Source organism: Geotrypetes seraphini, chromosome 6 (assembly GCF_902459505.1).
Source record: "Geotrypetes seraphini chromosome 6, aGeoSer1.1, whole genome shotgun sequence".
In the NCBI taxonomy this organism is placed as follows: Eukaryota; Metazoa; Chordata; class Amphibia; order Gymnophiona; family Dermophiidae; genus Geotrypetes; species Geotrypetes seraphini.
Window position 1 is genome coordinate 187,667,614 of NC_047089.1, and position 26,533 is coordinate 187,694,146.

Consider the following 26,533-nt stretch of genomic DNA (forward strand, 5'->3'; position numbering starts at 1 on the left):
TGTCAAGCGGATGTGGCTAAGCAACGAAGAAAGTTGTTTATTCTGAATTAAGTTTGAGCCTAAAGTTTGTCATCCAGTGCTCCATCATGTTTATGGCTTCTGAAGCTTTGGGAATAGTTTCAGAGACAGAATTAGCGAATGGGATGCTAATTGTAAAGCCATCTGCATAACTGAATAGTTTTATTCCCAGCTGGGTTAGCTGCGTGCCCAGTGAGGACATATAGACGTTGAAGAGCAATGGAGATAGTGGAGACCCTTGTGGCACACCGGATGGGTTGCTCCAGGTGTTTGAAAGTTCATAATTAAAACGTACCTGATAAGTGTGGGATATAAGGAAGCCACGGAACCAGTTCAGCACCTCATCCCTGATACCAATAGCATCTAGGCATTGCAGCAGTTTCTCGTGGTCTACTAGATCAAAGGCAGAACTCATATCGAATTGCATAACCAGGGCATTAAGGCCCTTACTAAACAGTAGGCGCAGATTGTCTAAGATAGCCGCAATTACTGTCTCAGTACTGAATAACGGTATAAAACCAGATTGAGTTTCATGTAGGAGAGAGAACTGATCAAGATAATCCATCAGTTGGATGTGTACCAAACCCTCCATTATTTTTACAATAAACGGAATGGATGCTACCGGTCTGTAGTTGGATATTGCAATCACCCAGGGAATAACATCATTTGAACATTACCCTTCACACTGGTTTGTGGGAATGAAACATTTTTATGGCAGTAAGTGCATATCACAGGGTAACATAAAATACATCTCACCTTAATTTTGTTAATCTGGTTGTTGATGCATTAATGTGATGTGTTCTCAAGTGGATACTGCTAAAGTAAGCATCTTACTGTAAGTCATTAACCTTTGTCCCATTTTTTTTGGCCCCTCCTGCTTTTAGACAGGAAGAACAGCTTGTTGATGGGCTTCGATGGCAGCATGACACAATTGAGTTACCAGGGGAACAAAACAGATTGCTGGATAAAGGACAGGTTATCCCAATGGAGTGATCACTGCGGTAACTGGGCGATAAAGTGCTTGTGACGGCAGGAGAGAAAATAACCGGACACCACAATAATCTGATCTGTCAGCTTCCAGAAGGCCAGAGCAAGCTGCCTTACCCATGCCTCTGAGAAAGCTCTTGAGAAGTTCGTTCCAGTAATGGGTGGAGGGTTCCCTTAGTTGCTACAGTGATGTGTGGCATAGGATGGGGAACATCATAGCAGCCAATGGAAGGCAGCGGTGGCAGCAACTGCAGTGGTAGAAGGACAGGCAATTCTGAAAACAACAGTACACTCTATGTCTGGGTTCTCAGCTCTTCATGAGTCCAAGGAAAAGTAGCAGTCATGAAATGGAGAAACCCCCATATAACAAGTGAGAGTCCCGTATGATACTGTTTGAGAAACTTGCTTCTTTACAACTTCAGCAAGAAGAAAGCAACAGAGGAGCTTCTATAGTGCCTTTGTTTGACAATTTCTCTTTCCTTCATGATTCTACCCACAAGGCACAGAGTAGAAAATAAATGAAGCAAAACTTCTTACTCTGTAGTGAGGGGTCTATCCTCTCATTGTCAAAGTGAAATCTGGGGACAAAAGGAAGGCCCTTCAAACCTAAAGGAGTACTGGGGAATAATACAAGACATTTGGAGGAATACAGCTTCAGCTGAATAGCAGAAAGAGAACAATTATTTGAGCTAGAAAGTGGGATACCTTCAGCAAATAAGAAGGAAACCCATCTTTCACTAATAACCCTTGGGGGTCTTGGCATGCCATCCTGGTTACCAGTCTTTTAAAATGCTGCAGCCAGTAGGCCTGATGCTGGATAACAGGCATAGGATGGATACATCCAAGATGCAGAAGGTAAAGTGAAATAGTTTCTTTCATTTCTAACATCTACCAATGTGTTTGTATGTGTATATATCTATAGCGAGAGAGAGTGAGAGCTGTACCAAATAGCATATTTTACTAATCATGCCAAATACAAATATCAAATACGAATAATGGGCATTGATCTTTAACATATAATAAAGAAAAGCAAAATAAAATCAAAGATCAGTAGGATTTAGCATAGAAAACCCCAAATTGTTCGGATTTGAATTTAAATCACTATTCAGCCGAATACAAATAATGAATTTGGGACACTATTTAGGGCTGAATCGAATATGAATATTCAGTACAGCCCTAATATACATATATAGATAGATAGATAATGTTTGGGATGGCAATCCGAATAAGCTCCTTGACTTATCACCTGCAGAATGTGTGTGATGGGATGTTAGGATGAAAGGCTATCAGCATTCCCTTATACACTTGCACACAGGACACAACAGCTGATTGCTTATGGTGTGCTGCTTTGGACCTTAAATTGATGGGACACTAATAAACATTAAACCAAACTGAGAGATAGTTCTTTTTCTAAGCCTCTTAGAAGATAGGTTTATAAGCAATTCCCACATATAAAATTACCCTGGGATACATATCCATACAGGGGTTGATATTCAAAGCAGTTTAGCAGCCAGAAACAGCTTACTGCTACTACTATTTATCATTTCTATAGTGCTGCAGCACTTTGCATTAAAACATTCAACAGACAGCTCCTGCTCAGTAGAGCTTACAATCAAACAGACAAATAGGACAGGTAGGGGGTCAGGAAGTTTCTTAAGCAAGTGGGGGTTAGGAGTTAAAAACAGCCTCAAAAAGTGGGCTTTTAGCCTGGATTTCAAAGCTTCTGACTGGTTAAATTGCTGGGGGCTAACCAGTAATTTTCAGTGGCATTTAACTGGTTAGTGCCACTGTAAATGACCGGTTAGTGCCTAATGTAAAACCGACTATCTTAGGGATGTTCTATGGGTAGAGTGGGCACTAGGCCAGTTACGTATCGATATTCAGCCCTTAACCAGCCAAAGTCACTGAATACATAGCATTGCATAAAAGTCAGCCTTATCTTTATACGGTGCCCCATAGCCAGTTAAGTGCTGAATATCATACTTAACCAGCTATGATGCAGCTAGCTCTGTAAACCTGGAAATTCAGTGCCATCGGCTTTGAATTTCTAGGCATAATGCCAACAGCAGTCAGCAAAACGCTGCTGGCTGGATATTGACTCCATAATCTTATGTACATTTGCCGTGTGTACATTTTAGTTTCTTGAATCTGAGCAGAAGTGTTCTTAGGAGATTTGGGCAGGGTTTTGCACTTAAACAATTAGTTTATAAAATGCACAGATAAATGTGTTAATGAAAAGAGCAAATTGTGCATGTCTTAGAGCAGTGGTCTCAAACTCGTGGCCCACCAGGTACTATTTTGAGGCCCTCGGTATTATAAAGAATGATTCTTTATGGAAAACTTGTGCCTTAAGTGTCCGGCGGTCGTGTTCTGGAACGTTGCCCGCCTTACTGCTGTAACCTCATGCAAGCGCTTTCCTGCGTCTGTATGTGATTGACCTCTCCATTCCACCTCACAATCATGTACAGATGCAAGAAAGCGCTTTCGTGAGGTTACAGCAGTGAGGTGGGCAACGTTCCAGAACGTAAGGTAACCATTGGAGGCAGTGCAGCTTGCGCATGTATCTGGTGCTGGAGGAGGTAAGAGCTGAAAGCGATTGCGGATATAAATATTTTCTTAATTGCTTCTGATAATTTCAGATAATCCACATTTTGGATTTGTAGGTAATTACCTCATGCAAAGTTGTCATTTCTTTAATAAGACATGAACTATTTTTTCTGCGGCCCTCTAAGTACCTACAAATCCAAAATGTGGCCCTGCAAAGGGTTTGAGTTTGAGACCACTCTCTTAGAGCAGGTGTAACTTCATGCAAGCATAATTGGATGGTGGTGGGAGAAATAATTTTAGAACTGTACTTATGGACATATGTTCCCTTTATAAAACATCACAAAAAAATCTCACTTTTATGCTGGGTTTATCTGGATATGACTCTTGGCTAATACAGTGTCTCTCAAACTGTGTGCCACGAAGAGATTTCGGGATGCGCCACAAGAGATTCCAGTATCTTATTTTATTTTTAGAACTTCCCTTCATAATACCTCGGTATTGCGTAAAGTTGCTTCTCAATTTGAACTTCCCAAAGATACTTGTTCTATCCGGGAGGGATGGGTGAATGAAGTGCACAAGGACTTGGGCCACTGAGATATCTTGAATGCTCCCAAAGACATACCTAAATTAGTTACCAGAGTGGAGTTCCAAGAATGTTATGCTCGGGTGATATATATAGGACCTACTTCACGCAGATACAACTGCATAAACTTGGGGGTATTGACTCTCCTCTTTGTCTTAAATGCGGTAGAGAGCCTAATACTTTTGCCCATTCTTTTTGGGATTGTTGGGTGGTATGCTCCTTTTGGGCCTCGATAGTGTAATACCTATGGGGGTTATTGCGGTGTACACAATTAGTGCTTGACATGCCTGGAACTTTTCGGGGCCTGCCTAAGGGGGGCTCGGTGTTGTGTCATAAGGTGTGTATCCTGAGTCACAAATGTATATATTTCATTCTTGGACTTCCTCAGATCTTCTCTCTTTTTGGAGGTGGTGGGCATTAGTCCACTCTTTGGCTGCTTGGGAAGCCAGGGAGGTGATGAGATATACAAAACAGTATTTCTTGATTTCTACAGGTCTGAGGGGCTTATTTAGCTTCTTTGTCACCACAAGGGTGTAGTTTTATTGTGAATATCATATTTTAGGACACTCTATAGACAGCGGATTGTTTTTTCTCAACCAGACACTGCTATAATCAGTTTGCTTTTGGGGTGGGGGAAGTATGAAAGTGTTTTCTGGGGGCTAAAAGAGTAAGGGCCCTTGGCTATGCCTCTCAGATGCGGTCTGTACATATTTTTCTCCCCCTCCCTCTCAGGGTTACTATTGTTGGGGTGTGGGGGGAGGGATAGTGTTTTGGGTATGTATTATGAGCAGTTATGGTTTTGGTCAGTGTACAAAAGTTCTTCACCCCCTAAAAACAGTACTGTTCCCTCAGGCTTTTGCAACCCAAATGCATGAAAAGGTGATGGCAAAAGCTAGAAGGATGCTAGGGTGCATAGAGAGAGGTTTGGCCAGTAGGATCAAGGAGGTATTGATGCTCCTGTATACGATTCTGGTGAGGCCTCATTTATAATATTGTGTACAATTCTGGAGACCGCACCTTCAAAAAGATATAAACAGGATGGAGTCAGTCGAGAGGAAAGCTACTAAGATGGTCAGTGGTCTTCATCATAAGATGTATGGGGACAGACTTAAAGATCTCAATATATATACTTTGGAGGAAAGGCGGAAGAGGGGAGATATGATAGACGTTTAAATACCTACATGGCATAAATGCGCATGAGTCGAGTCTCTTTCATTTGAAAGGAAGTTCCAGAATGAGAAGGCATAGGCTGACGTTAAGAGGAGATAGGCTCAGATGTAATCTCAGGGGTGAAGAACTTTTGTACACTGACCAAAACCATAACTGCTCATAATACATACCCAAAACACTATCCCTCCCCCCACACCCCATTGTTCCCTCTGCTGTGATCCTGCCCCTAATGTCAGAGGAGGGGCAGGACCGCGGCAGAGGGAATGTGCTTCAGAGGCCAATGTCAGCCTGCAAGGAAAGCTACAGCACTGGCGATTCTCTCTGCAGGCTGCGGTAATTAGCTGAAACTAAGACAAGGAGGCCAGGGGAGAAGCTGGAGGATGCTGCAAAGAAGGGGGGAACATGCAGGCCTTTGGGGGGGGGAAGATTTATAAACTATAAAGAGTTTTACCTTGTGCAAAATTGTCATTTCTTTAATAAGACATTAACTATTTTTTCTGCGGCCCTCCAAGTACCTACAAATCCAAAATGTGGCCTTGCAAAGGGTTTGAGTTTGAGACCACTGCTCTAGACTCTGTCCCGGCAGCTGTACTACACCCCCCTTTCGCTCTCTTGACAGCTCTAGCAGGCACTGTCAATGGGAAATGCTAAACTTAAGACTAGTGTAGCTTGCTATCTGTTGGTGTGCACTTGACAGAGAAGCTGGAGCCTCCTTACTGCATGTTAGATACCTTTCTAAATTGCTTCTACATGTTGCTTCCTATAAGCTCCATAAGGAAACTCTCTTTTGTCACCACTCGGTACTAGTGCTGCCCGATTCAGGAAAAAAAAATTTGATTCAATTCAGCCTATTGAATTGATTTTTCGATTCGATTTTCCTGCTCAATTGGGTGTTTTTTAAAAACATCCTGGTGGGTTTATTTTATAGCCTCTTCACCACCTTTGCCTTCTCCTAACCACACTGGCGCTGTGGTGTAAACAAAATAAACAAACAAAAAAGACTTTTCCTCTCTCTGTTAAATCCTAGCTCACATTTGCGGTCTAACACCAGCTCTGGCAGGATACACGTTTCAAATCTGACATATTGTAATCACAAAACAGAAAATAAAATTATTTTTTTCTACCTTTTGTTGTCTAGTCATTATTCAAATCTTGTTGGTCCCAGGCTCTGGCTTGGTTCTGATAACTTGCTTGCCAGGGTCTCCTTCTTTCTCTGTGCTAATCATCCATCTGCCATCTCTGTCCTCCCCTTCCGTTTCCCTTCCCTCCTCTGGAGGTCTGGCATCTTTCCTTTTTTTTCATCTCCATCTACAGATCCACCTTTTCTTAACTACCCTTTCATCCAGCATCTCTCCCTCCTTCCCCACCATCTCTCCCTTTCTGTTCTTTTCATCCCTAAATCCCATTGTCCACCATCTCTCTCCCTCTCCTCTATTTTTAGACCCATTATTTCTTCCCCCAAAGTCCGGCATATACACGTCTCTTTGAACCCCCCTTCCCTCCCTCCCTCCCTCCCTGTACTTCTACACCAGGGCCTCTTCCCCTGAACGTCTGCACCCCCTGAAGGCCTACACCCCACCCCTGAAGGCCTGCTTGTCCCCCCCCGAAGGCCTATACCCCACCCCTGAAGGCCTGCATGCCCCCCCCGAAGGCCTGCACTCTCTCTGAAGGCCTACACCCTACCCCTGAAGGCCTGCATGTCCCCTCTGAAGGCTTGTATCCCTCCTGGAAGGCTGCACCCCCCCTGAAGGCATGTACCACCCCCCCGGAAGGCCTGCACCCCCCCACGAAGGACTACACCCCCACGGAAGGCCTGCGTGTTCAATTTACCTAATTTCAGCAGCCTGCATAAGATCGCTGGCACTAGCGATCTTTGCAAGCTGCCATACATCTTCGGAGTTGTCTTTTCTCTGCTGCGGTCCCGCCCCTCCTCTGATGTCAGACTGGAGGAGGGGGAGTAGACGTCCCTTTCCTGCTGCTCCTCACTCAGCAACATCTGTGAGAGATTTTAACAAGAGCCCTGTTTTTATGCTCCTTTAATCAAAATGAGATGAAACCAGTGTACACCAAATTTCATAAAACACGGTTTTCTAGCAGAACAAACTGAAGTTAACAATAGAAAAGCTTAGGCAATTTATAGAAATACATACATAGGCTGTAGAACACTTTTTTGTTTGGGGGGCCCAAAATCTGTGCCCTAGACCTGCCCAGGCTCTGCCTCAAACCCTGCCTCCACAATAACAGTGCTAATTGTAATTCCATTTCTTCCATTCATTCTTCATATACACACAATATAATTTTATAATCTGTCTTTTCCTCCTTCCAATACCTCTCTAATATGGCTATTCTTATCTTTTTAAAATTAACCTTTTATAAAGTTTATTTCCATGCATTATGTTACTGAAAGAGGCTGAAGTGTTACTTTATTTTGGGATTTTTTTTCTGTCCCCCCCTCCCTTTTACAAAACCGCACAAGAGGTTTTTAGCATCAGCCAGCGCATTGAATGCTCTGTGCTGCTCTGACGGTCATAGAGTTCCTGTCCATTCACCATCCCCACAGTCTTAATTTTCTTCCCTGTATCTTCCCGCTCAAAGCAGAAAGACGATTTTATACAATTTTATGAGCCTAAGGCATTTCAAATTAATATTTTAAGCCAGATCCTCGCCAAATACAGAACAAGGGGTCACAAATTAGAAACAAAAATAATAGACAAAAATTGAACTGGGAACCCTGAAAAGTTAAACTCAACAAGTAACACTGGAAAAAGCCCCCAAAGATATCTATTATACACATTTCCCAAAGCTAACGTTCTGTATTTCAGTCAATAAATCCAAATAATAATATGCTTTTTTTTTCACCTTGGTTGTCTGCAGATTTATTTTTCCATCAAGTCAGGTTCCAGTTTCTCTCTTTTCTGTTTTCCTGTCTTCTGCATTCCTTCTTCGCTTTCCTCCATCCCCATATACAATGTCTCCCTCTCTCTCTTCACCATCTCTCTCATTCCCTCCCTTGATGCAAAGGGAGTGGGAAAAGAGAGAAAGGGGGGGGATCCAGGTAACATCTGTCCTACCCCCTCTACTGACAAGTCCAACATTTCTCGCTCTCTCATCCCCTGGCTCCTGTACAGCATCTTTTGCCTCTCTCCACCAGCCCCATGCCCAACATTTCTCCTTCTATCAACCCTCTCCAACACCATGTTGCATATCTTCCTCCCTTCCCTCTATCATAACCACCACCAAGTCCAATCAGAGCCATAGATCCCTCCCCAGATGCATCCCGATGCATACGGGGAAGGGGCCTAAGGCTCTTGTTGGCCCAGACGCATACAGATCCACCCATAGGAGGGGCTTTAAACAACCTGGGCCAATCAGAGCCTCAGGCCCCTCCCCGGTGCATCCCAGGATGCACCGGGGAGGGGAAGGCCCACCATTTTGAAGTGGTGGGCCAGCTGACCAGAAGGAGTAGGCATCCCTCCTGTCAGCCATCTGAAAATACGGTAAGGGGGGTCGTCAGAGGCATGGGGAGGGGGTTGCAAGGCAGCGGGAGAGTGTGGGCAACTCTCCTGCTGCCGAGGAGAGTTGGGTGTCATTTGGGTGGGAGAAATTGGATGTCTCTCCTGCTGTGGGAGGGGGGGCGGTTGGGCAGGAGAGATTGGGCATCTCTTCTGCTACGGGGGATGTCAGTTGGGTGGATAAATTGGGCATCTCTCTTGCTACCGGGGGGGGGGGGTGTTAGCTGGAGATTGGGCATCTCTCCCGCTGTTGTGGGGTTTTTCATTTATTCTGTGCATGTGCCCATCACTGTAACCAGCGAAGAGGTACATGCAAATTTAGCGAGTTTTCACTACTCTCCACCAACCTCCCTTGCATGAGCGTTTTTTTGGAGATTAACTCACTTTTTTTTATAATCGCAGAGGTCCCTTCTTCAGATAGACCTCTGTAGTTTTGAAAACATGTGTATTGCAGAATCTTTTTTTCTTATCCTTTTTAAAGTATTACAACTCACTAAAACCTTTTTCCAGAACTGATGAAACTACAAGACGTGACCTATCATAAACCCTGCAATAAAAGTCCTGTGATATCTTTTTTCAAGCTAATTCTTATGTATGGGAAGCAGACTCCCATGGTCACTGTTTGCAAGATAAACAATGCAATATATATTTTGCTGTCAATGGAGACTCCTATAGTATCTCCTAATTTGGAGTCCATGGTGCAATATCACAATCAACAATAGAAATTCCACTGTTATCTTCCTTCAAGGTCTGTAATAGCATATCTTCTGTACCGATGCTGGAGACTCCATACATGATATTCCTTTTGATGGCAGTGGAGAGTCCTTTGGTATTATTGTCTACTGGGAGGCCAGTAATGCCATACCCTCTCCTGTTTGCTGCTATAAGGGTGGGAGTTCTGTTGTTGTTGTGGTCACTGAGCTGTGTGAATAGGATATTTTCAGGTTCACTGCCTCCTGCACAGGTAGTTAATGGCTCGTGAAACACTCTTGCATACACAGGGGTTAAAGAAAAGCACAATATGCCATTTTGTCTCTTCTAATGTTGATGTAGTAATGGTACAACTAATATTGTTTTAAATATAGCATAGAAACATGATGGCAGCTAAAGGACAAATGGCTCATTCAGTCTGCCCATCTGCAGCATCTACTATCTCCTCCTCTCCCTAAGAGATTCCACATGCCTGTCCCACACTTCCTTAAATATAGTCCTTATATACCTCCACAAGGAGACTATTCCATGCATTTAACACCCTTTCTGTGAAAAAGTATTTCCTCAGATTACTCCTGAGCCTATCACCTCTTAACCTCATTCTATTCCTTCTTACTCTGGAGTTCCCTTTCAATTGAAAGACACTCACCTCATGTGTATTTATGCCATACAGGTATCTAAACATTTCTATCATACCTCCCCTCTCCTGCCTTTCCTTCAAAGTATACATATTGAGATCTTTAAGTCTGTCCCTGTATGTCTTATGATGTTGTAGACTGTCAACCATTTTAGTTGCCTTCCTCTGGATCGATTCCATCCTGTTTATATCTTTTTGAAAGTGTGGTCTCCAGAATTGTACACAATATTCTAAATGAGGTCTCACCAGAGTCCAAAAGAGCCAAATATTACCAGTCATCCCTTCAGCAAAATTGTTTACAAAAATATTAAAAAGAGCAGGCCTTTCTGGGTTGAATGTGAGCTTATGTCTTGGACATAAACGCCCGGATTCTGTATAGGATGTGGTTCCTCTCCACAAAAGTGGAAATAAGGAAGAAGTAGGGAATTACAGGCCGGTAAGTCTCACTTCTGTGGTAAGCAAATTAATGGAAACACTTTTAAAACAGAGAATGGTCAAGTTTCTGGAATCCTGTGGATTACAGGACTGGAGGCAACATGGATTCACTAGAGGTAGGTCTTGTCAGACAAAGCTGATCAATTTCTTTGACAGGCGACCAGAGAATTGGATAGAGGCTGTGCGCTAGATGTGGTGTATTTAGATTTTAGCAAAGCCTTTGACAATGTTCCACACAGATGCCTAATAAATAAGCTGAGTGCCCTTGGGATGGGTCCCAAAGTGAGGGGCGGGGTCAGGAACAGGTTGAGTGGAAGGCGACAGAGGATAGTGACCAATGGAGATCACTCTGAAGAAAGGGATGTTACCAGTTGTGTGCCTCAAGGTTCTGTACTTGGGCCTGTTCTTTTTAACATTTTTGTAAATGATATTGCTGAAGGGTTGTCGGGTAAGATTTGCCTCTTTGTGGATGATACCAAAATTTGCAATAGAATAGACACGCCGGATGGTGTGAATAACATGAAGAAAGACCTGGTGAAGCTTGAAGAATGGTCTGAAATTTAGCAACTAAAATTTAATGCTAAGAAATGCAAGGTCATTTGGGCTGCAAAAACCAGAGGGAACTGTAGAGTTTAGGGGATGAAGAACTTATATGCACAACAGAAGAGGGGGACTTGGGTGTGATTGTATGTGATGATCTTAAGGTGGCCAAACAGGTTGAAAAGGTGAGGCAAAAGCTAGAAGGATGTTGGATTGCATAGGGAAAGGTATGGCCAGTAGGAAAAAGAAGGTATTGATGCCTCTGTATAAAGACTCTGGTGAGACCTCATTTAGAATATTGTGTGCAATTCTGGAGGCCGTACCTTCAAAAAGATATAAAAAGGATGGAGTCGGTCCAGAGGAAGGCTACTAAAATGGTGTGTGGTCTTCGTGATAAGGCGTATGGGGACAGACTTAAATATCTCAATCTGTGTACTTTGGATGAAAGGCAGGAGAGGGGAGATATGATAGAGTCGTTTAAATACCTACATAATATAAATGTGCATGAGTTGAGTCTCTTTCATTTGAAAGGAAACTGCAATGAGAGGGCATAGGATGAAGTTAAGAGGTGATAGGCTCCGGAGTAATCTGAGGAAATACTTTTTTTACGGAAAGGGTGGTGGATGCATGGAACAGTCTCCTGAAAGAGGTGGTGGAAACAGAGACTGTGTCTGAATTCAAGAGGGCCTGGGATAGGCACGTGGGATCTCTTAGATATAATGGTTACTGTGGCTAGGCAGATTAGATGGGCCATTTGGCCTTTATCTTCTGTCATGTTTCTATGTTTCTCACTATCCATCCAGACAGTCCCGGCAGTCAGGCCAACCACTATCTGGATACTGCTTGACTGAATATTTGTTTTTATTTCAGCTGTGGTGACTAGCTTTTTAAAAAAAAAAAAAAGCCAACTGCTGAGGCAGAATATTGGCCAGAAAAAGTGTAGATTTTTCTTTAGCCAAATGTACCATATGTGAGATTATTTCAATTGAAAAAGTTAATTTAGGGTAAAGCATTTTTTTTGGAACAATATTTCTGAATAGAGTGTGTTATTTAACAATTCCTACCCAGATACCTATGAGAGACATCAGTAGGATCTGGTAATTTAGCTTCACCCCCAATGACTACTACTACTACTAGTACTACTACTACTATTTATTATTTCTATAGTGCTTGCAATCTAATTTAGACAGGATATTTCAGGGTTGGGAGATTATAGTGGGTATAGGTATCTGATAGCAGTGAGTGGGGCTTAAGAGTTGAAAGCAGTTTCAAAAAAGTGGGCCTTAGCTTGGATTGGAACACTGCTAGGGATGAAGCACGACATATTGATTCAGGCAGCCTGTTACAGGCATACGGTGCTGCAAGAAAGAAGGGACGGAGTCTTGAGTTGGCATTGGAAGAGAAGGGTACAGATAAGGGGGGCTTGCCCAATGAGTGGAGATCATGGGGGAAGTATAGGGAGAGATAAGTGAGGAGAGATATTGGGGGGCTTCAGAGTGAATGCACTTGTAAGTCAGCAAGAGGAGTTTAAACTGTATTCAGAAATGGATGGGAAGCCAATAAAGCAACTTGAGAAGAGGGGTAATGTGAGAATAGTGGCTCTCACGGAATATGAGTCACGCAGCAGCATTTTGAACAGATTGAAGAGGCGAGAGATGGGTGCGCAGGAGGCCCGAGAGAAGTACATTGCAGTAGTCTAAACGTGAGGTGATGAGAGTGTAGACAAGGATTTTGGTAGTGTGTTCAGAGAGAAGAGGACAGATTTTGGTAATATTATAGAGGAGGAAGCGACAGGATTTGGCGGTTTGTTGGATTTGAGCAGAGAAGGAGAGAGAGGAGTCAAAGATCACCCCAAGGTTGCAAGCCAACGAGAAAGGGAGGAGGATAGTGTTATCCACAGAAATAGAGAACGGCGGAAGGAGGGGAGGTGAGTTTAGGCAGAAAGATAAGGAGTTCAGTTTTAGCCATATTCAGTTTGAGATGGTGGCGAGACATCCAAGTGGCAATGTTAGACAGGCAGGCTGAAATTTTGTTCTGAACTCCTGTAGAGATATCCAGCATGGAGAGATAGATCTGGGCGTCATCAGTATAGAGGTGATATTGAAAGCCATGAGAGAAGATCAGCATACCATGGAAAAGAGTAGAGGGCCCAGGATAGAGCCTTGGGGTACCCCAGTAGACAGAGGGATGGCAGCGGAGGAGGATCCACCGTAACATGCGCTGAAGGTACGACGAGAGAGATAGGAAGAAAACCATGAGGACAACGTCTCGAGAAGGAGGCGGTGATTAACAGTGTTGAAGGCAGCAGACAGATCGAGAAGAATGAGAATAGAGTAGAATCCATTGGATTTGGCCAGGAACAGGTTGTTAGAGACTTTAGCAAGGGCAGTTTCTATAGAGTGGAGAGGATGAAACACACGGAAGAAAAAAGGACTTTGTTGTAAATAGTTTGTGATTAATCTGCCTTCTATTAAACCTACCTAATCTGTTGTGATCCTAGTTAGTTTATTGACCTCCACTAGATCCTCTGGCAAAGAGTTGCACAAGTTGTCCACATGTAGTGTGAAGAGATATTGTGATTCTCTTTGGGCTAGATTCACTAAGCCCACCGATCGTGTTTGTAATTGTGTACCGACCCAATGTTCCTCCAACCCGATTCAGTAATCTCGTGGCTGATCTACCTCTGATCCAATCTGCGCATGCAAATGAGGGGAATGGCATACAAATGTAGGAAAGTGGCGATTCACTAAACAATTTCAGGAACACCGACTGGGCTGGCTGATCCAAAAAGAAGCGACTGCTGAGGACCAGTTGCTCACGCCTCTGCCAACCTGCCTCTTTGCTGCCCTGCCTGTCTGGACTGACAGTGCCCATAAATTATACCCACACACCCTCCAAACCTGAAAAGCGGTAGAAAAAAAATATATTTATACTGATCTTGCTGGGTGCACACACACATAGGGGGAACTGGGCAATAGGTGCTCTGAAATAGAAGCAAACCTGCTGTCTGCTGCCCTGCCTCTCTGCCGCCCTTCGAGCCCATGGTTTTAACCTGCGGGTTTAAAGCGGAACTGCACTAAGATGTGTTCTGTTCCAGAACACGACATAGTCCAGCCCCGCTTGAAACCCGCGGGTTAAAACCACGGGCTTGCGAGAAGGGGAAGACTTGTGGATCTGGAATGAATTTCAATTTTGTGCTAAATGGAACCATTTGTAAGGTTACCATATGGCTCCAGAAAAAAGGGGACGGATTGAGACATCCGGGTTTTACTTCCATTGAAAGCAACCAAGATGTCTCAATCTGTTCTCCTTACTTCCATTGCTTTCAATGGAAATAAAATCCGGATGTCTCAATCCGTCCCCTTTTTTCTGGAGCCATATGGTCACACTAACCATATGCAGATCGTTGAAGGTGTGAAGCAAAATAAAAGCAAGGAAAATGATAAGAGAGAAAGACAGAAAGTGGAAGCACGGAGAGCAAGTGCATGCGCAGGCCAGCTACAGGCAACGAAGATGGTCTGCGCATGCGTCAGGATCACTCTACAGAGATCTGTGGTGGTCGGTTTGGGGCGTGCCTCCGATTGCAGTAATTTGCATGAGGAGGCTTGGTGAATCGGTCACCTGGCCACGGATCGGATCGGATCGGATCCGTGAGGTTAGTGAATCTCCCCCCCCCCCCCCCTTTGTTCATAACCTGCCATCTGATCGCTTCAGCAGGTGGCTCCCAGTTTGTGCATTATGACACACTGCTTACCAGTCAATCTTTGCTCACCAGCAACGTGCTCAATGAACTTCACGGTATTTCTCGTAAGCTCTGATTGTGCTGTTTTGCTGATTGTGGCAGGAGGAATATGTTGTAATTGGTTACACAACTCTGGCACGTGCTTCTGTGCTAATGGGAGTGTATTTGACATAAACACAATTATAGATGGCTGTGGAGGAGAAGCAGTGGGGTCAGCCCATCTGCCTAAAGGAGTTACCTAAGTAAACTATCATGGTGTATTCCCTGCTGTCTTTCCATCAAGTTTATTTAAAATTTGATTCAAACGCTTATAAAAAAAATTTCTAAATGATGTACATTACTAAAAACAAAGAGACATAGTAAGATATAAAAACAACATAAAACTTGACTCAGGGAAAGGGGTTTTTATTTATTTATTCAATTTTCTATACCGTTCTCCCAGGGGAGCTCAGAACGGTTTACATGCATTTATTCAGGTACTCAAGCAGTTTTCCCTCTCTGTCCCGGCGAGCTCACAATCTGTCTAACATACCTGGGGCAATGAGGGGATTAAGTAACTTGCCCAGGGTCACAAGGAGCAGCGTGGGTTTGAACCCACAACCTCAGGGTGCTGAGGCTGTAGCTTTAACCACTACGCCACACTCTCCCCTACAATATGTTATAGAAACTACAATATGTTATAGAAAAGGAGAACATAAAAGGTTAGACCATTTAGGTAGGGTTTGGAGTAGCCAAGAAAAGAGCTATTCGCGGGGGGATTATAAGATTAAGAATGAGCAAAACAAGAATTTAGTTGCCCTTGTTAAACCTTAGCACAACTCTGCTAGGCTGCTGTTCAGGAGGGGCAATAGGGAGACCCCCCAGTCAATGGAAGAGAGGGAGCATCACTTATTTTAACACGGAGCTCAAATCACTGGAAGAGGAGGAGAGTTGCTTATTTTAACTGGGAGCCCCATTCTACTATATCAGATGTGAGTGTAAACAGGAGCCTGCTTTTATAACAGGAACACAGTCCTTGTAACAGGTAGATTTTCTAAAGAGAATGCTGCTAGAGGCAAAAAAATATGGAGCTGCCAAGTTACTCAGTTCCAGGAGGGAGACTTTCAAACCAGTTCTGGTTGTAAATTTACATCCCAAAGTAGTATGATGATCTCACACACTGAAATCAGTGCTACAGGTCCCATAATGATGGGGTTATCAGAAATCCAAGACTAGTCCAAAATCTCCCTCCTGGAACTTTGCAGAAAGTTAATAATGCTCAATTTACGGAAATGTTTTTGTTGTCCTGCCAAATATACAATATTACAGTCATAGTCCAGGACACTAATTGCTAATGATTGCACTAACAATTGAAAAAGAAGAAATTAAAAATACAGTGGTACCTTGGTTTACGAGCATAATTCATTCCAGAAGCATGCTTGTAATCCAAACCACTCTTATATCAAAGCAACTTTCCCCATAGGGGATAATGGAAACTCAAATGATTCGTTTCACAACGATAATGAAAAAGCACTAGCTGCCCACGCTGTCTCTGTGTCCTCATCTTTCACCGGCAAGCCCGCACATCCTTGCGGGTTGGAGCACCCTGCCAAGCCCACTCCCGGGGCCCACAAGACAGCAATAACAGCAGGAAGCCAAGTGTAGGACGGTAAAGGCAGCCGACATGGACGCCGAAGCAGCAGGAGAGAAAATGGCTCATGGGCCCAACCTCCTTCTCCTATGACACGCACAGGATTGTCTTGCGAGCCTCCTTGTCACCCACCGGCGCAGCTCACTCCCCCTGAACGCGCGTCACCCTCCCGCTTAACTTGGAGTGCCACTTTCAATCTGCACCGCCGTCCGGTACGCCTCGACTGCGCATGCACCTGCAGAGCCAACATCCGGGGACAGACGCTGACTCTCGCTGTCCACCAATCGGAGGCTTCCGAACAGAAGGATGTGAGAATTTGGTGGGGGGTTTTGAAGGGAGGATGATGGGAAAGTTTTCTTTTGTGGGTCATTATATTTCGGGGTTTCCTTGGTTACGAGTTGACCATGTTGGGGAAATTCGGCGCATGCATCTTTCAGAGAAGCTGTTCAGGTAGCCCTTGTAATGGTGGTTTGGAGGACTCATGTATCGAGTCAACACTCGTCTTGCAAGTCACAGTTTGCTCAAGTGTTTTGCTCGTCTTGCAAAACACTCGCAAACCGCGTTACTCGCAAACCGAGGTTTGACTGTATAATCTTATAGACCTTAGTTTCCATAACATGGAAAACCCCTTTTGGACATTCAAATCCACTTGGGTTGCAATAGACAGATTCCTATCAAGCTGCACACCCAGAATTTTAATGTTGGAAACAATAGGGTAAGTAATTTCATTCAGAACCAGGCTATCTTCCCCAAGATTGGTCGGTGTAGCTAGAAAAAACTTTTGTGCACGACAGAAGAGCGGGACTTGGGTGTGATTGTATGTGATGACCTTAAAGTGGCCAAAGAGGTTGAAAAGTAACAGCGAAAGCTAGAAGGATACTAGGGTGCTTAGGGAGAGGTATGGCAGGTTGGAAAAAGGAGGTATTGATGCCCCTGTATAAGACTTAGGCGAGACCTCATTTAGAATACTGTATACAGTTCTGGAGACCACACCTTCAAAAAGATATGGAAAAGATGGAGTTGGTTCAGAGGAAGGTTATTAAAATGGTGTGTGGTCTTCATAAGGTGTATGGGGACAGACTTAAAGATCTCAATATGTATACTTTGGAGGAAAGGCGGGAGAGAGAAGATGATAGAGACGTTTAAATACCTACATGACGTAAATGCGCATGAGTCAAGTTTCTTTCATTTAAAAGGAAGCTCTGGTATGAGAGGGCATAGGATGAAGTTAAGAGGTGATAGGCTCAGGAGTAATCTAAGGAAATACTTTTTTACAGAAAAGATGGTAGATGCGTGGAACAGTCTCCCGGAAGAGGTGGTGGAGACAGAGACTGTGTTTGAATTCAAGAGAGCTTGGAATAGGCACATGGGATCTCTTAGAGAGAGGAATGGTTAGTGCGGATGGGCAGACTGGAGGGGCCATTTGGCCTTTATCTGCCATCATGTTTCTATGTTTATTCAGCCGTAGCCTAAAAAACTGACAGACCCTACTGCAAAAGAATGAACTAACCTTTCTATTCCTGGCGTTCAAATTCTAGCATTGTACTTGCCTTAAAGTTTATGCATTTTTCCACACTGGGGCTGATTAGCTGACAGCCTCATTATCATCATTTTAAGATGCTATGCATCAGTATCCACACACATCTGCCCGCACTAGGCTTCTGCATTGGTTACATTGTATTAAAGCCTCAACACAATGCTCAGCTTTCTTGCTTTCTGTTCACATCTCTGCATTTACATAGAATAGCTAATACATTCACTTACAGGGAGTTGCATGTGAAGTGTGTCAAGGTCTACCCAAGGCTTTACTCACAATTAGCTCATGTGCAAAACTCATTTCTACATAGTGCATGCACAAAATGGCACAAAAGCCGAGCTAATCTGTGCACAAAGCCTAGCACATTTTACAGCATCGACCCCCCCCCCCCAGTCATTTCAATAGGGAAATTCAGTCACATCAAAAGAGATCCATCATAACATGAGATTATTTTGCTACAGTGGGAGCAGTTTCTCCATTTAGATTGGGCGGAAGTTGAAATCACAGGGAGCCTTCATTCTGCAGTGGCTGAATGGGGGGGGGGGGGGAACCATTGCCACAAATTCTGGTCTCTATACCTGCCAGCTCACACATCCTCCTACAATAGACAGCTCTGCTCTTCCCTGGCCACTTATCAAGTTCTGTTGTAAATTTTACAGTATCTGTGTCTATCAGCAACTGGTGACCTTGAACAAACTACTCATACAAAGACTTGTGCAACAGGGGAAGCAAGCCAATGACTATGAGACAGGAGTCATGGCAGGAGGAGCGTGCCGACAATTGAGGAGCAGGTGCATGACTGAAAAGCAAGCTGAACATTGGGGAGCAAATGGAGAATGAACGACAAGTAGCAGCAGCAATGGTGAGACAGAAGCCACAGAAAGGAGGTGAGCTGATGATTGAGGGACAGAAGCCAGAGTGAAGGAGAGAGGCAAAAGCACCTTCCACATTCCCAGCCAGCCAAGAGGTGAGACTGAAGCTCCTTCCATCTTTCCAACACCTCACAAGCACTTGGAAGGACTGTCTTCTCAAAATGTGAGGTAGAACAGGTGCCTCCCTTTTCAGCTTTAGATGCACCATGCTCTACAGAGAAGACATTGAAGTGCGAAAAACATAAAGGCACAAAGGAAGAATGAAGTCCTCTGATTTCAACCTGGTAAGGAAAACCTCTGAGTGGGGACAGTCTGTACTTCTATTTTTAGCTGAAGTGGTTCATTTTTCTGCTCTGACCATCCCTAGACTGGCAGAAATGGGACATTTAGAGTTGCATCAGTACTGTAATGGCTTCCTGTTCATAGCAATAAGAATGAGAAGGCTCTCTTTATTAACCACATTGGCATGCCTTAGGAGGACTCTGCCTAGCCTCATGTGCCAGCTTCCGCTTCTTAAGGAGTGGCATGATATATTCTAAATCCAAAATCATACAAGTGGGGATGGAACTGTACACATCAACCAGGGATAGATTGAATGAGTAAATATTTATTAAAATATAATAGTCCCTTTCATATATTCACTGTGTGTCATGGACCCGACATGGTCCATGTTTCAGCATTTGAGCCTGCCTCAGGGGTGTAATCAACATCTGAGGGATGAATTTTAAAATGATCAATATAACAATGAACCAAAACTGTAATAAATAAAAAGAGCAATAATATGTATTTATTGCATCACATTGCTGTTGTTTAGATTCCTTTTTACATTACATTACATTAGGGATTTCTATTCTGCCATTACCTTGCGGTTCAAGGCGGATTACAAATGGATTGTCTGGAGATTAGAAGTATTTAGGGAGCAGTTTGTACATTTCTTTGAGATGCTAAGGATTACATCTGAGTTATGATAGTGGAGGTACATATGTAGTAGTTGCAGGTGATGCTTGGGACATTCCTGATTATGTTAGTTCAGTTTTATGTGTTTTTTGAATAGAAGGGCTTTTATTTCTTTTTTGTAGGTTTTGTAATCTGTGGTCGTGGTCAATAGGATGTAGAGTTGTGGGTTGAGTGTTGCAGCTCGAGTGGCTAGGAGGTTGTTGTACAGTTTTTTTCTTTTGACATTTTTGGTTGGAGGGTGTGTGAATGGTGCGTGGGTTCTCCTATGTCTGGTTGAGGTGGATTGAACTAGTCGATTGTTCCAATAGGCTGGGCTGTTTCCGTTTATTGCTTTAAATAGTAGCCAGTAAAATTTGAAGTGTATTCTCGCTTGTACAGTGATGCCTTGGAATCTGAACTTAATCCATTCCAGAACCCTGTTCGAGTTCCAAAGCATTCGAGTTCCAAGACAATTTTTCCCATTGAAAATAATAGAAACTGGATTAATCCGTTCTTGGATCCCACAAACTCAAATTTTAACAGTAAATACACTGGATTTTAAGGTAAAATATTAACAAATATTCCAAAGCAGCATTCAGATTCTGGGGCAGAAACATACACATGCAATGTGCAGGGTATTCGAATTCCAAAGCAGAGTTCGGATTCTGGGGCACAAACATACATATACAATGTGCAGGGCGTTCGGATTCTGGGGAAAAATTTACTACAAAAAAAAAGTTCGGATTACAAAGCGTTCGAGTTCTGGGACTTTCGGATTCTGAGGTACCACTGTATTGGGAGCTAATGTGAGTCGTGGTATGCCTCTGTGATGTGGTCAAATTTTTTCAGTGAGTAGACCAGTCTTAGGGGGCTGTGTTTTGTACTGTTTGTAGTTGTCTTATCATGGTTGCTGTGCAGAGGAGATATAGTATGTTGCAGTAGTCTATTAGACCTAGTATTAGGGATTGTACCAAGAGTTGAAATTGTTTTCTGACTTGCCTCAGGTTTCTCGTGACTGCAAATGATTTTTTTATTGTTTTGTTGATTTGTGGCTGCATTTGTGGTTGATTTGTGGCTGCACATGCTCACATTAAACATCATCTGCCATTTGGCTGCCCAGTCTTCGAGTCATGTAAGGTCCTCTTGCAATTTGACAACTTTGAATAATTGTGTCTTCAGCAAATGTAATTACTTCACTAGTTATTCCCATCTCTAGATCATTTATAAATATGTTAAAAAGCAGTGGTCCCAGCACAGACCCCAACGCCGTCGCTGAAAATGCGCTGCTCCACAAATGTAATCATGATGATGTCATCATCCAGCTACAGCAACCCATGCTTATGTCTGTGGAGCACATCTTTTTTCAGCGACGGCATTGGGGCAGTTGCTGTTACTATGCAAGAAGCCGATGAATTGGAAGCATTTGCTTTCTCTGACGCAGTGGTTTGTTAACTGCGAAACAGGAGCCCTTTCGGGAGTGGATTGTGACCTGGATGAAAGAGTGAGTCATCTAAGTGATTGATTATTGGGAGTTTTTGAAGTGGAAATATTTGTGGATTCAGAGTGACCTTTCCAGGATGAGCAGACTGACCTTTTTGATTCATTTTTTGCTTAGAGACTAATTGTTATGAACTCACTCACTATTTTTTACCGTTTATTGTAAGCAAGGAGTCAAGTAAACACATGTGCAGATGTTCAGAATTTTTTGAATGTTTGCTCTCCATATTTGAAAATTATGAATCGAACATTCACATGTGGTGGTTGAATGTAGTAGAGTTTTTTTTGCCTGTGAAAGACGGTGTGCCACTCCATGTTAAGTACCCACCCTGAAGGGGGTTTAGTAGTTTCTTGGCTCTTACAAACCGTGTCGAGCTCCACTTCAGTGGAGAAGATGCGGTATATAAATCTAAGGCTTAGTTTAGTTTAGTTTAGTTTAGTTTGCATGTGAGGCCTTTTTCTCCAATTACGGTAAAAAGGTTGTGTATGACAGGATGAATTGATTACTTTTTGAGTTATCTATTATGATATCCAATCTTCCTCTATGTTTTTTATGGTAGTTGAAATCATCCATTGCGTGTTACCCAGTTTAGTATCCCTTCCCTATATTTCTAATAATGTTTCTTCATCTGTTTATCCTGGTCAAGTGGATGGTGTTACACTCCACAGGGTTCGGTGCTTGGGCCCGTGCTCTTCAACATATTTATAAACAACCTGGAAATTGGTACAATGAGCGAGGTGATTAAATTTGCGGATGATACAAAGTTATTCAGAGTAGTGAAGACACAGAAGGATTGCGAAGAGCTATAACGAGACATAAATGCACTCGAGGAATGGGCTGGGAAATGGCAAATGAGGTTCAAAATGGATAAGTTCAAGGTGATGCATGTCGGTAACAAAAATCATATGGACGAATACAGGATGTCCAGTGCTGTACTCGGAGAGAGCCCCCAGGAAAGAGACTTGGGAGTACTTGTAGACAAGTCAATGAAGCCGTCCGCGCAATGCACTGTGGAGGCAAAAAGGGCGAACAGAATGCTAGGAATGATTAAGAAGGGGATCACAAACAGATCAGAGAAGGTTATCATGCCGCTATACCGGGCCATAGTGTGTCCCCCACCTGGACTACTGCGTCCAACACTGGTCGCCGTACATGAAAAAGGACAAAGTGCTACTCGAAAGGGTCTAGAGAAGAGCGACAAAAATGGTTAAGGGGCTGGAAGAGTTGCCCTATAATGAGAGGCTAGAGAAACTGGGCCTCTTTTCCCTTGAAAAGAGGAGACTGAGAGGGGACATGATCGAGACATTCAAGATAATGAAGGGAAAAGACTTAGTAGATAAAGAAAGATTGTTCACCCTCTCCAAGGTGGAGAGAACGAGAGGGCATTCTCTAAAAGTTAAAAGGGGATAGATTCCGTGCAAATGTAAGGAAGTTCTTCTTCACCCAGAGAGTGGTAGGAAATCTGGAACGCTCTTCTGGAGGCTGTTATAGGGGAAAACATCCTCCAGGGATTCAAGACAAAGTTAGACAAGTTCTTACTGAACCAGAACATATGCAGGTAGGGCTAGACTCAAATAGGGCATTGGTCTTTTACCTAAGGGCCACCGCGGGAGCGGACTGCTGGGCACGATGGACCACTGGTCTGACCCAGCAGCGGCAATTCTTAAGTTCTTATCACTATCCTTTTCCCCTTAACACATGACATTTCGATCCTTAGGGATTCCAAGATACCTTGTACTTACATGCACTACTACTTATCATTTCTATAGTGCTGCTAGACATATGCAGTGCTGTACATTAAACATATACTATATGCATTATGTAGGTACTGTTTTTTGTTCCTAGTGAGCTCATAATCTACTCCAGCCCCAAGATGTGTTTTGTGACCTGCAGAATTTTTAGTCTACTCAAGGCCCTCTATAATGTGTAATGTTACTCCTCCACCAATTGTTTGGACAATTTCCTGAAGGCAATAGACTTAGTAGATAAAGACAGGCTGTTCACCCTCTCCAAGGTAGGGAGAACGAGAGGATACTCTCTAAAGTTGAAAGGGAGAGTGGTAGAAAACTGGAACACTCTTCCGGAGTCTTTAAGAACGACACTTTCTCATACAGCTTGGAAAACTCCTGTGGTTTGCCACAGGGCTCCCCCCTGTCCCCCACCATGTTCAATGTCTACCTCACCTTCCTAGGAAACCTCCTGCAAAGCTTCAAGCTCAAATTCTTTATTTACACAGATGACATCATTATAATCATCCCGCTAACCAGCTTCACACCAGAGCTCCTCATCTCCCTTGCAAGCATACTCAATCAGATAGAACACTGGATGCTATCCTACAGACTAAAACTAAACCCGGACAAAACAAAATTCTTCCTAGCAACCCCCAAAGACAAAATCAAAGACACCACAATTCAAGTAAAAGGATCTATTTTCCCCCTCGAACAAACCTTAAAAATACTGGGAGTCACACTGGACAAACATCTATCCCTCGAGAAACACACTGATATCACAGTCAGGAAAAGTATCTCGGTGCTCTGGAAACTCCGCACCATAAAAAAATATTTTGACGACACTTCATTCCGCCTGCTAGTACAATTCTCCATCCTCAGCATACTGGATTACTGCAATATCATTTACTTGAGCACCACAAAGAAAACCATCAGGAGACTCAGAATGATCCAGAACACCGCTGTCCGCCTTATATTCAGCCTGAAAAAATAGGAACACATCACCCCTTTCTACCACAAACTCCACTGGCTACCATTCGAACCCAGAATCCTATTCAGATTCGCCTGCTTTTGCTACAAAACAGTATTTGGTTTATCCCCAAGCTACATTACCCCTCACTTCACCCTGAATCACAGCATCAAGAACGTCTGCAGAATTCAACTTTTCGCCTTCCCCTCCCTAAACTATGTCACTCAAAAAAATTCCTTGACAAAACCTTCGCCTTCCAGGCTGCCAAGCTAAACCCATGGCTAGCCCAAATGGTCCTCAAGGCCCCCAACTACCTCGGCTTTAGAAAATCACTCAAAACCCACCTCTTCCAAGACCAGGACCCTTAATGCCCCTTCTTTATCAACTAACACCTCTCCCCCCCCTACTGAACTACCCCCCTGACCTACTCTCCCCTACTTCTAATTCGTTGTTCGCAACTTTGAACATTTTGTTTATAACTCTGTTTAATTGATGTGAACCGCCTAGAACTCCTCTGGGTATGGCGGTATACAAAAATAAAGTTATTATTATTATTATTATTTTATAGGTAAGGTGACCATTTATTTTTTTCATCAGAAGGGACATCTATTAATTGTCAGTCCCGCCCCCAATCCCACCCTAGCCCCACCCCCAATCCCGCCCCCAATTACTTCCATTTATTTTTCATGTACACATAATATCTTCATATTAATTCATAATGGTAACCTTAAAATTAAAAAAACTACAAAGCACACTATACATAGAGAAAATGTTAATTATCATTTATATTTGGGAGGTTTCAAAGATGTCAAGGCAAATGACTTTAAAATATGCAGTGTCACCTCAGTAACTATAGAAAAATAGATAAATATAGTGCAAAATATAGACAGCAGATATAAATTCTCAAAACTGACACGTTTTGATCACTAAATTAAAAATAAAATCATTTTACCTACCTTTGCTGTCTGGTGATTTCATGAGTCTCTGGTTGCGTTTCCTTTTGTCTGTGTATCCTTTCTTTCTTTCTGCACTCAGGCCCAACAATAGTCCCTTTCTATTCCCTCCCTCCTTCCTTCCTATGTCCTTAGTGCTCCCAGTGTCTCCTTCCCATGTCCATAGTGCCCCCCAGTGCCTATGTCCTGTGTCCTTAGTGCCCCCAGTGTCTCTGTCCTGCGTCCCTAGTGCCCCCCAATGCCTCCTTCCCATGCCCATAGTGCTCCCAGTGCCTCCTTCCTATGTCTTCCCTTGCCTTTGTCCCTCCCCCGAAGCCAGCCTGCCTCCTTCCCTCTCTCCAGCATAGCATCTTAAAATGCACAGCATCTTAAAATGATGATAATGCACAGCATCTTAAAATGATGATAATGAGGCTGTCAGCTAATCAACCCCAGTGCAGAAAAATGCCTTTGTCCCTCCCCCGAAGCCAGCCTGCCTCCTTCCCTCTCTCCAGTGCCTGATTCAAACCCCCCCCCCCTGTGGATTCAACCAACCCCCCTCCCGGATTCAAACCGCCCGTCCGCCCGCCCATGTACCGCCGCTGCCTGCCAGTCTGCCTCCCTGCCGCGCCGATTCAAATCCTGGGCCGCCGCTGCTGCTTCTTCCCTTCTTCCCGACGTCAATTTTGACGTCGGAGAGGAAGTTCAGGCCAGCCAGGCAGCGATTGACTGGCCTGGAATGTCCTCTCCGATGTCAAAATTGACGTCGGGAAGAAGCAGCAGCGGCAGCCCAGGGTTAGAATCGGCGCAGCAGGGAGGGAAAGTGATCACCCATCCTGGTGTCCCCGCACACAGCTACGGGACACTGTCCCTGAAAATGGGACATTTCGGTGTCCCGAAGCGGTGGGTCGGGACAACGGGACGGTCGGTCCGAAAACGGTACTGTTCCTTTGAAAACGGGACGTATGGTCATCTTACACATGCCACAACTACATGTGCACCCCTGTAGGTATTTTAGAAAAGAGTCTAGGCTGCCAGGGTGTGAGAATATGTGTGATCTCCTCTATGGTTTCCTGCAAGACAGCCCCTCCATAGTCCACTCATCAAGTGATGTGTCCTCTGATGAGACAGTCAAAGATCATGGGATTTGTGTGTGGTAGGGAGAAGAACCAAGCTTCGGGAGTGATGTGACACTTAGCCCAGTAGGTCCTAGTCCTCCCCTACATCCCAGAACTGAACCTTTACCAGAACCCTCTGGGAAATTGCCTTGTGTGTTATTCCCAGTAGGAGTGAGTAGGCTGAGTGCAGAAGTTTCTATGGGAGGTAATTAAGAACATAAGAACATAAGAAGTTGCCTCCGCTGAGGAAGACCATAGGTCCATCCTGCCCAGCGGTCCGCTCCCGCGGCGGCCCATCAGGCCCATTGCCTGAGTAGTGGCCTATACCTATCTATACCCTTCAATCCCTTTTTCTTCTAGGAATCTATCCAAACCTTCTTTGAAACCATTTAATGTTTTCTTGTCTACAACAGCCTCTGGAAGCGCGTTCC

General features: G+C 43.7%; 1 protein-coding gene across 6 annotated transcripts in view; it reads left to right on the forward strand.

The window, feature by feature from the left end:
• GCK (glucokinase) overlaps nt 1-26,533 on the forward strand; it is a 110,685-nt gene that overhangs the window by 10,944 nt on the left and 73,208 nt on the right. For 5 of the 6 annotated variants that reach the window (XM_033948271.1, XM_033948266.1, XM_033948272.1 and 2 more), the window contains exon 2: nt 903-1,860. In XM_033948271.1, the coding sequence (XP_033804162.1) occupies nt 1,795-1,860 (66 nt within the window). In that variant the 5' untranslated portion in view covers nt 903-1,794. Of the gene's footprint in view, nt 1-902; nt 1,861-16,733; nt 16,821-26,533 lie in introns of those variants that run through there. The other variant, XM_033948270.1, reaches the window with a different exon arrangement.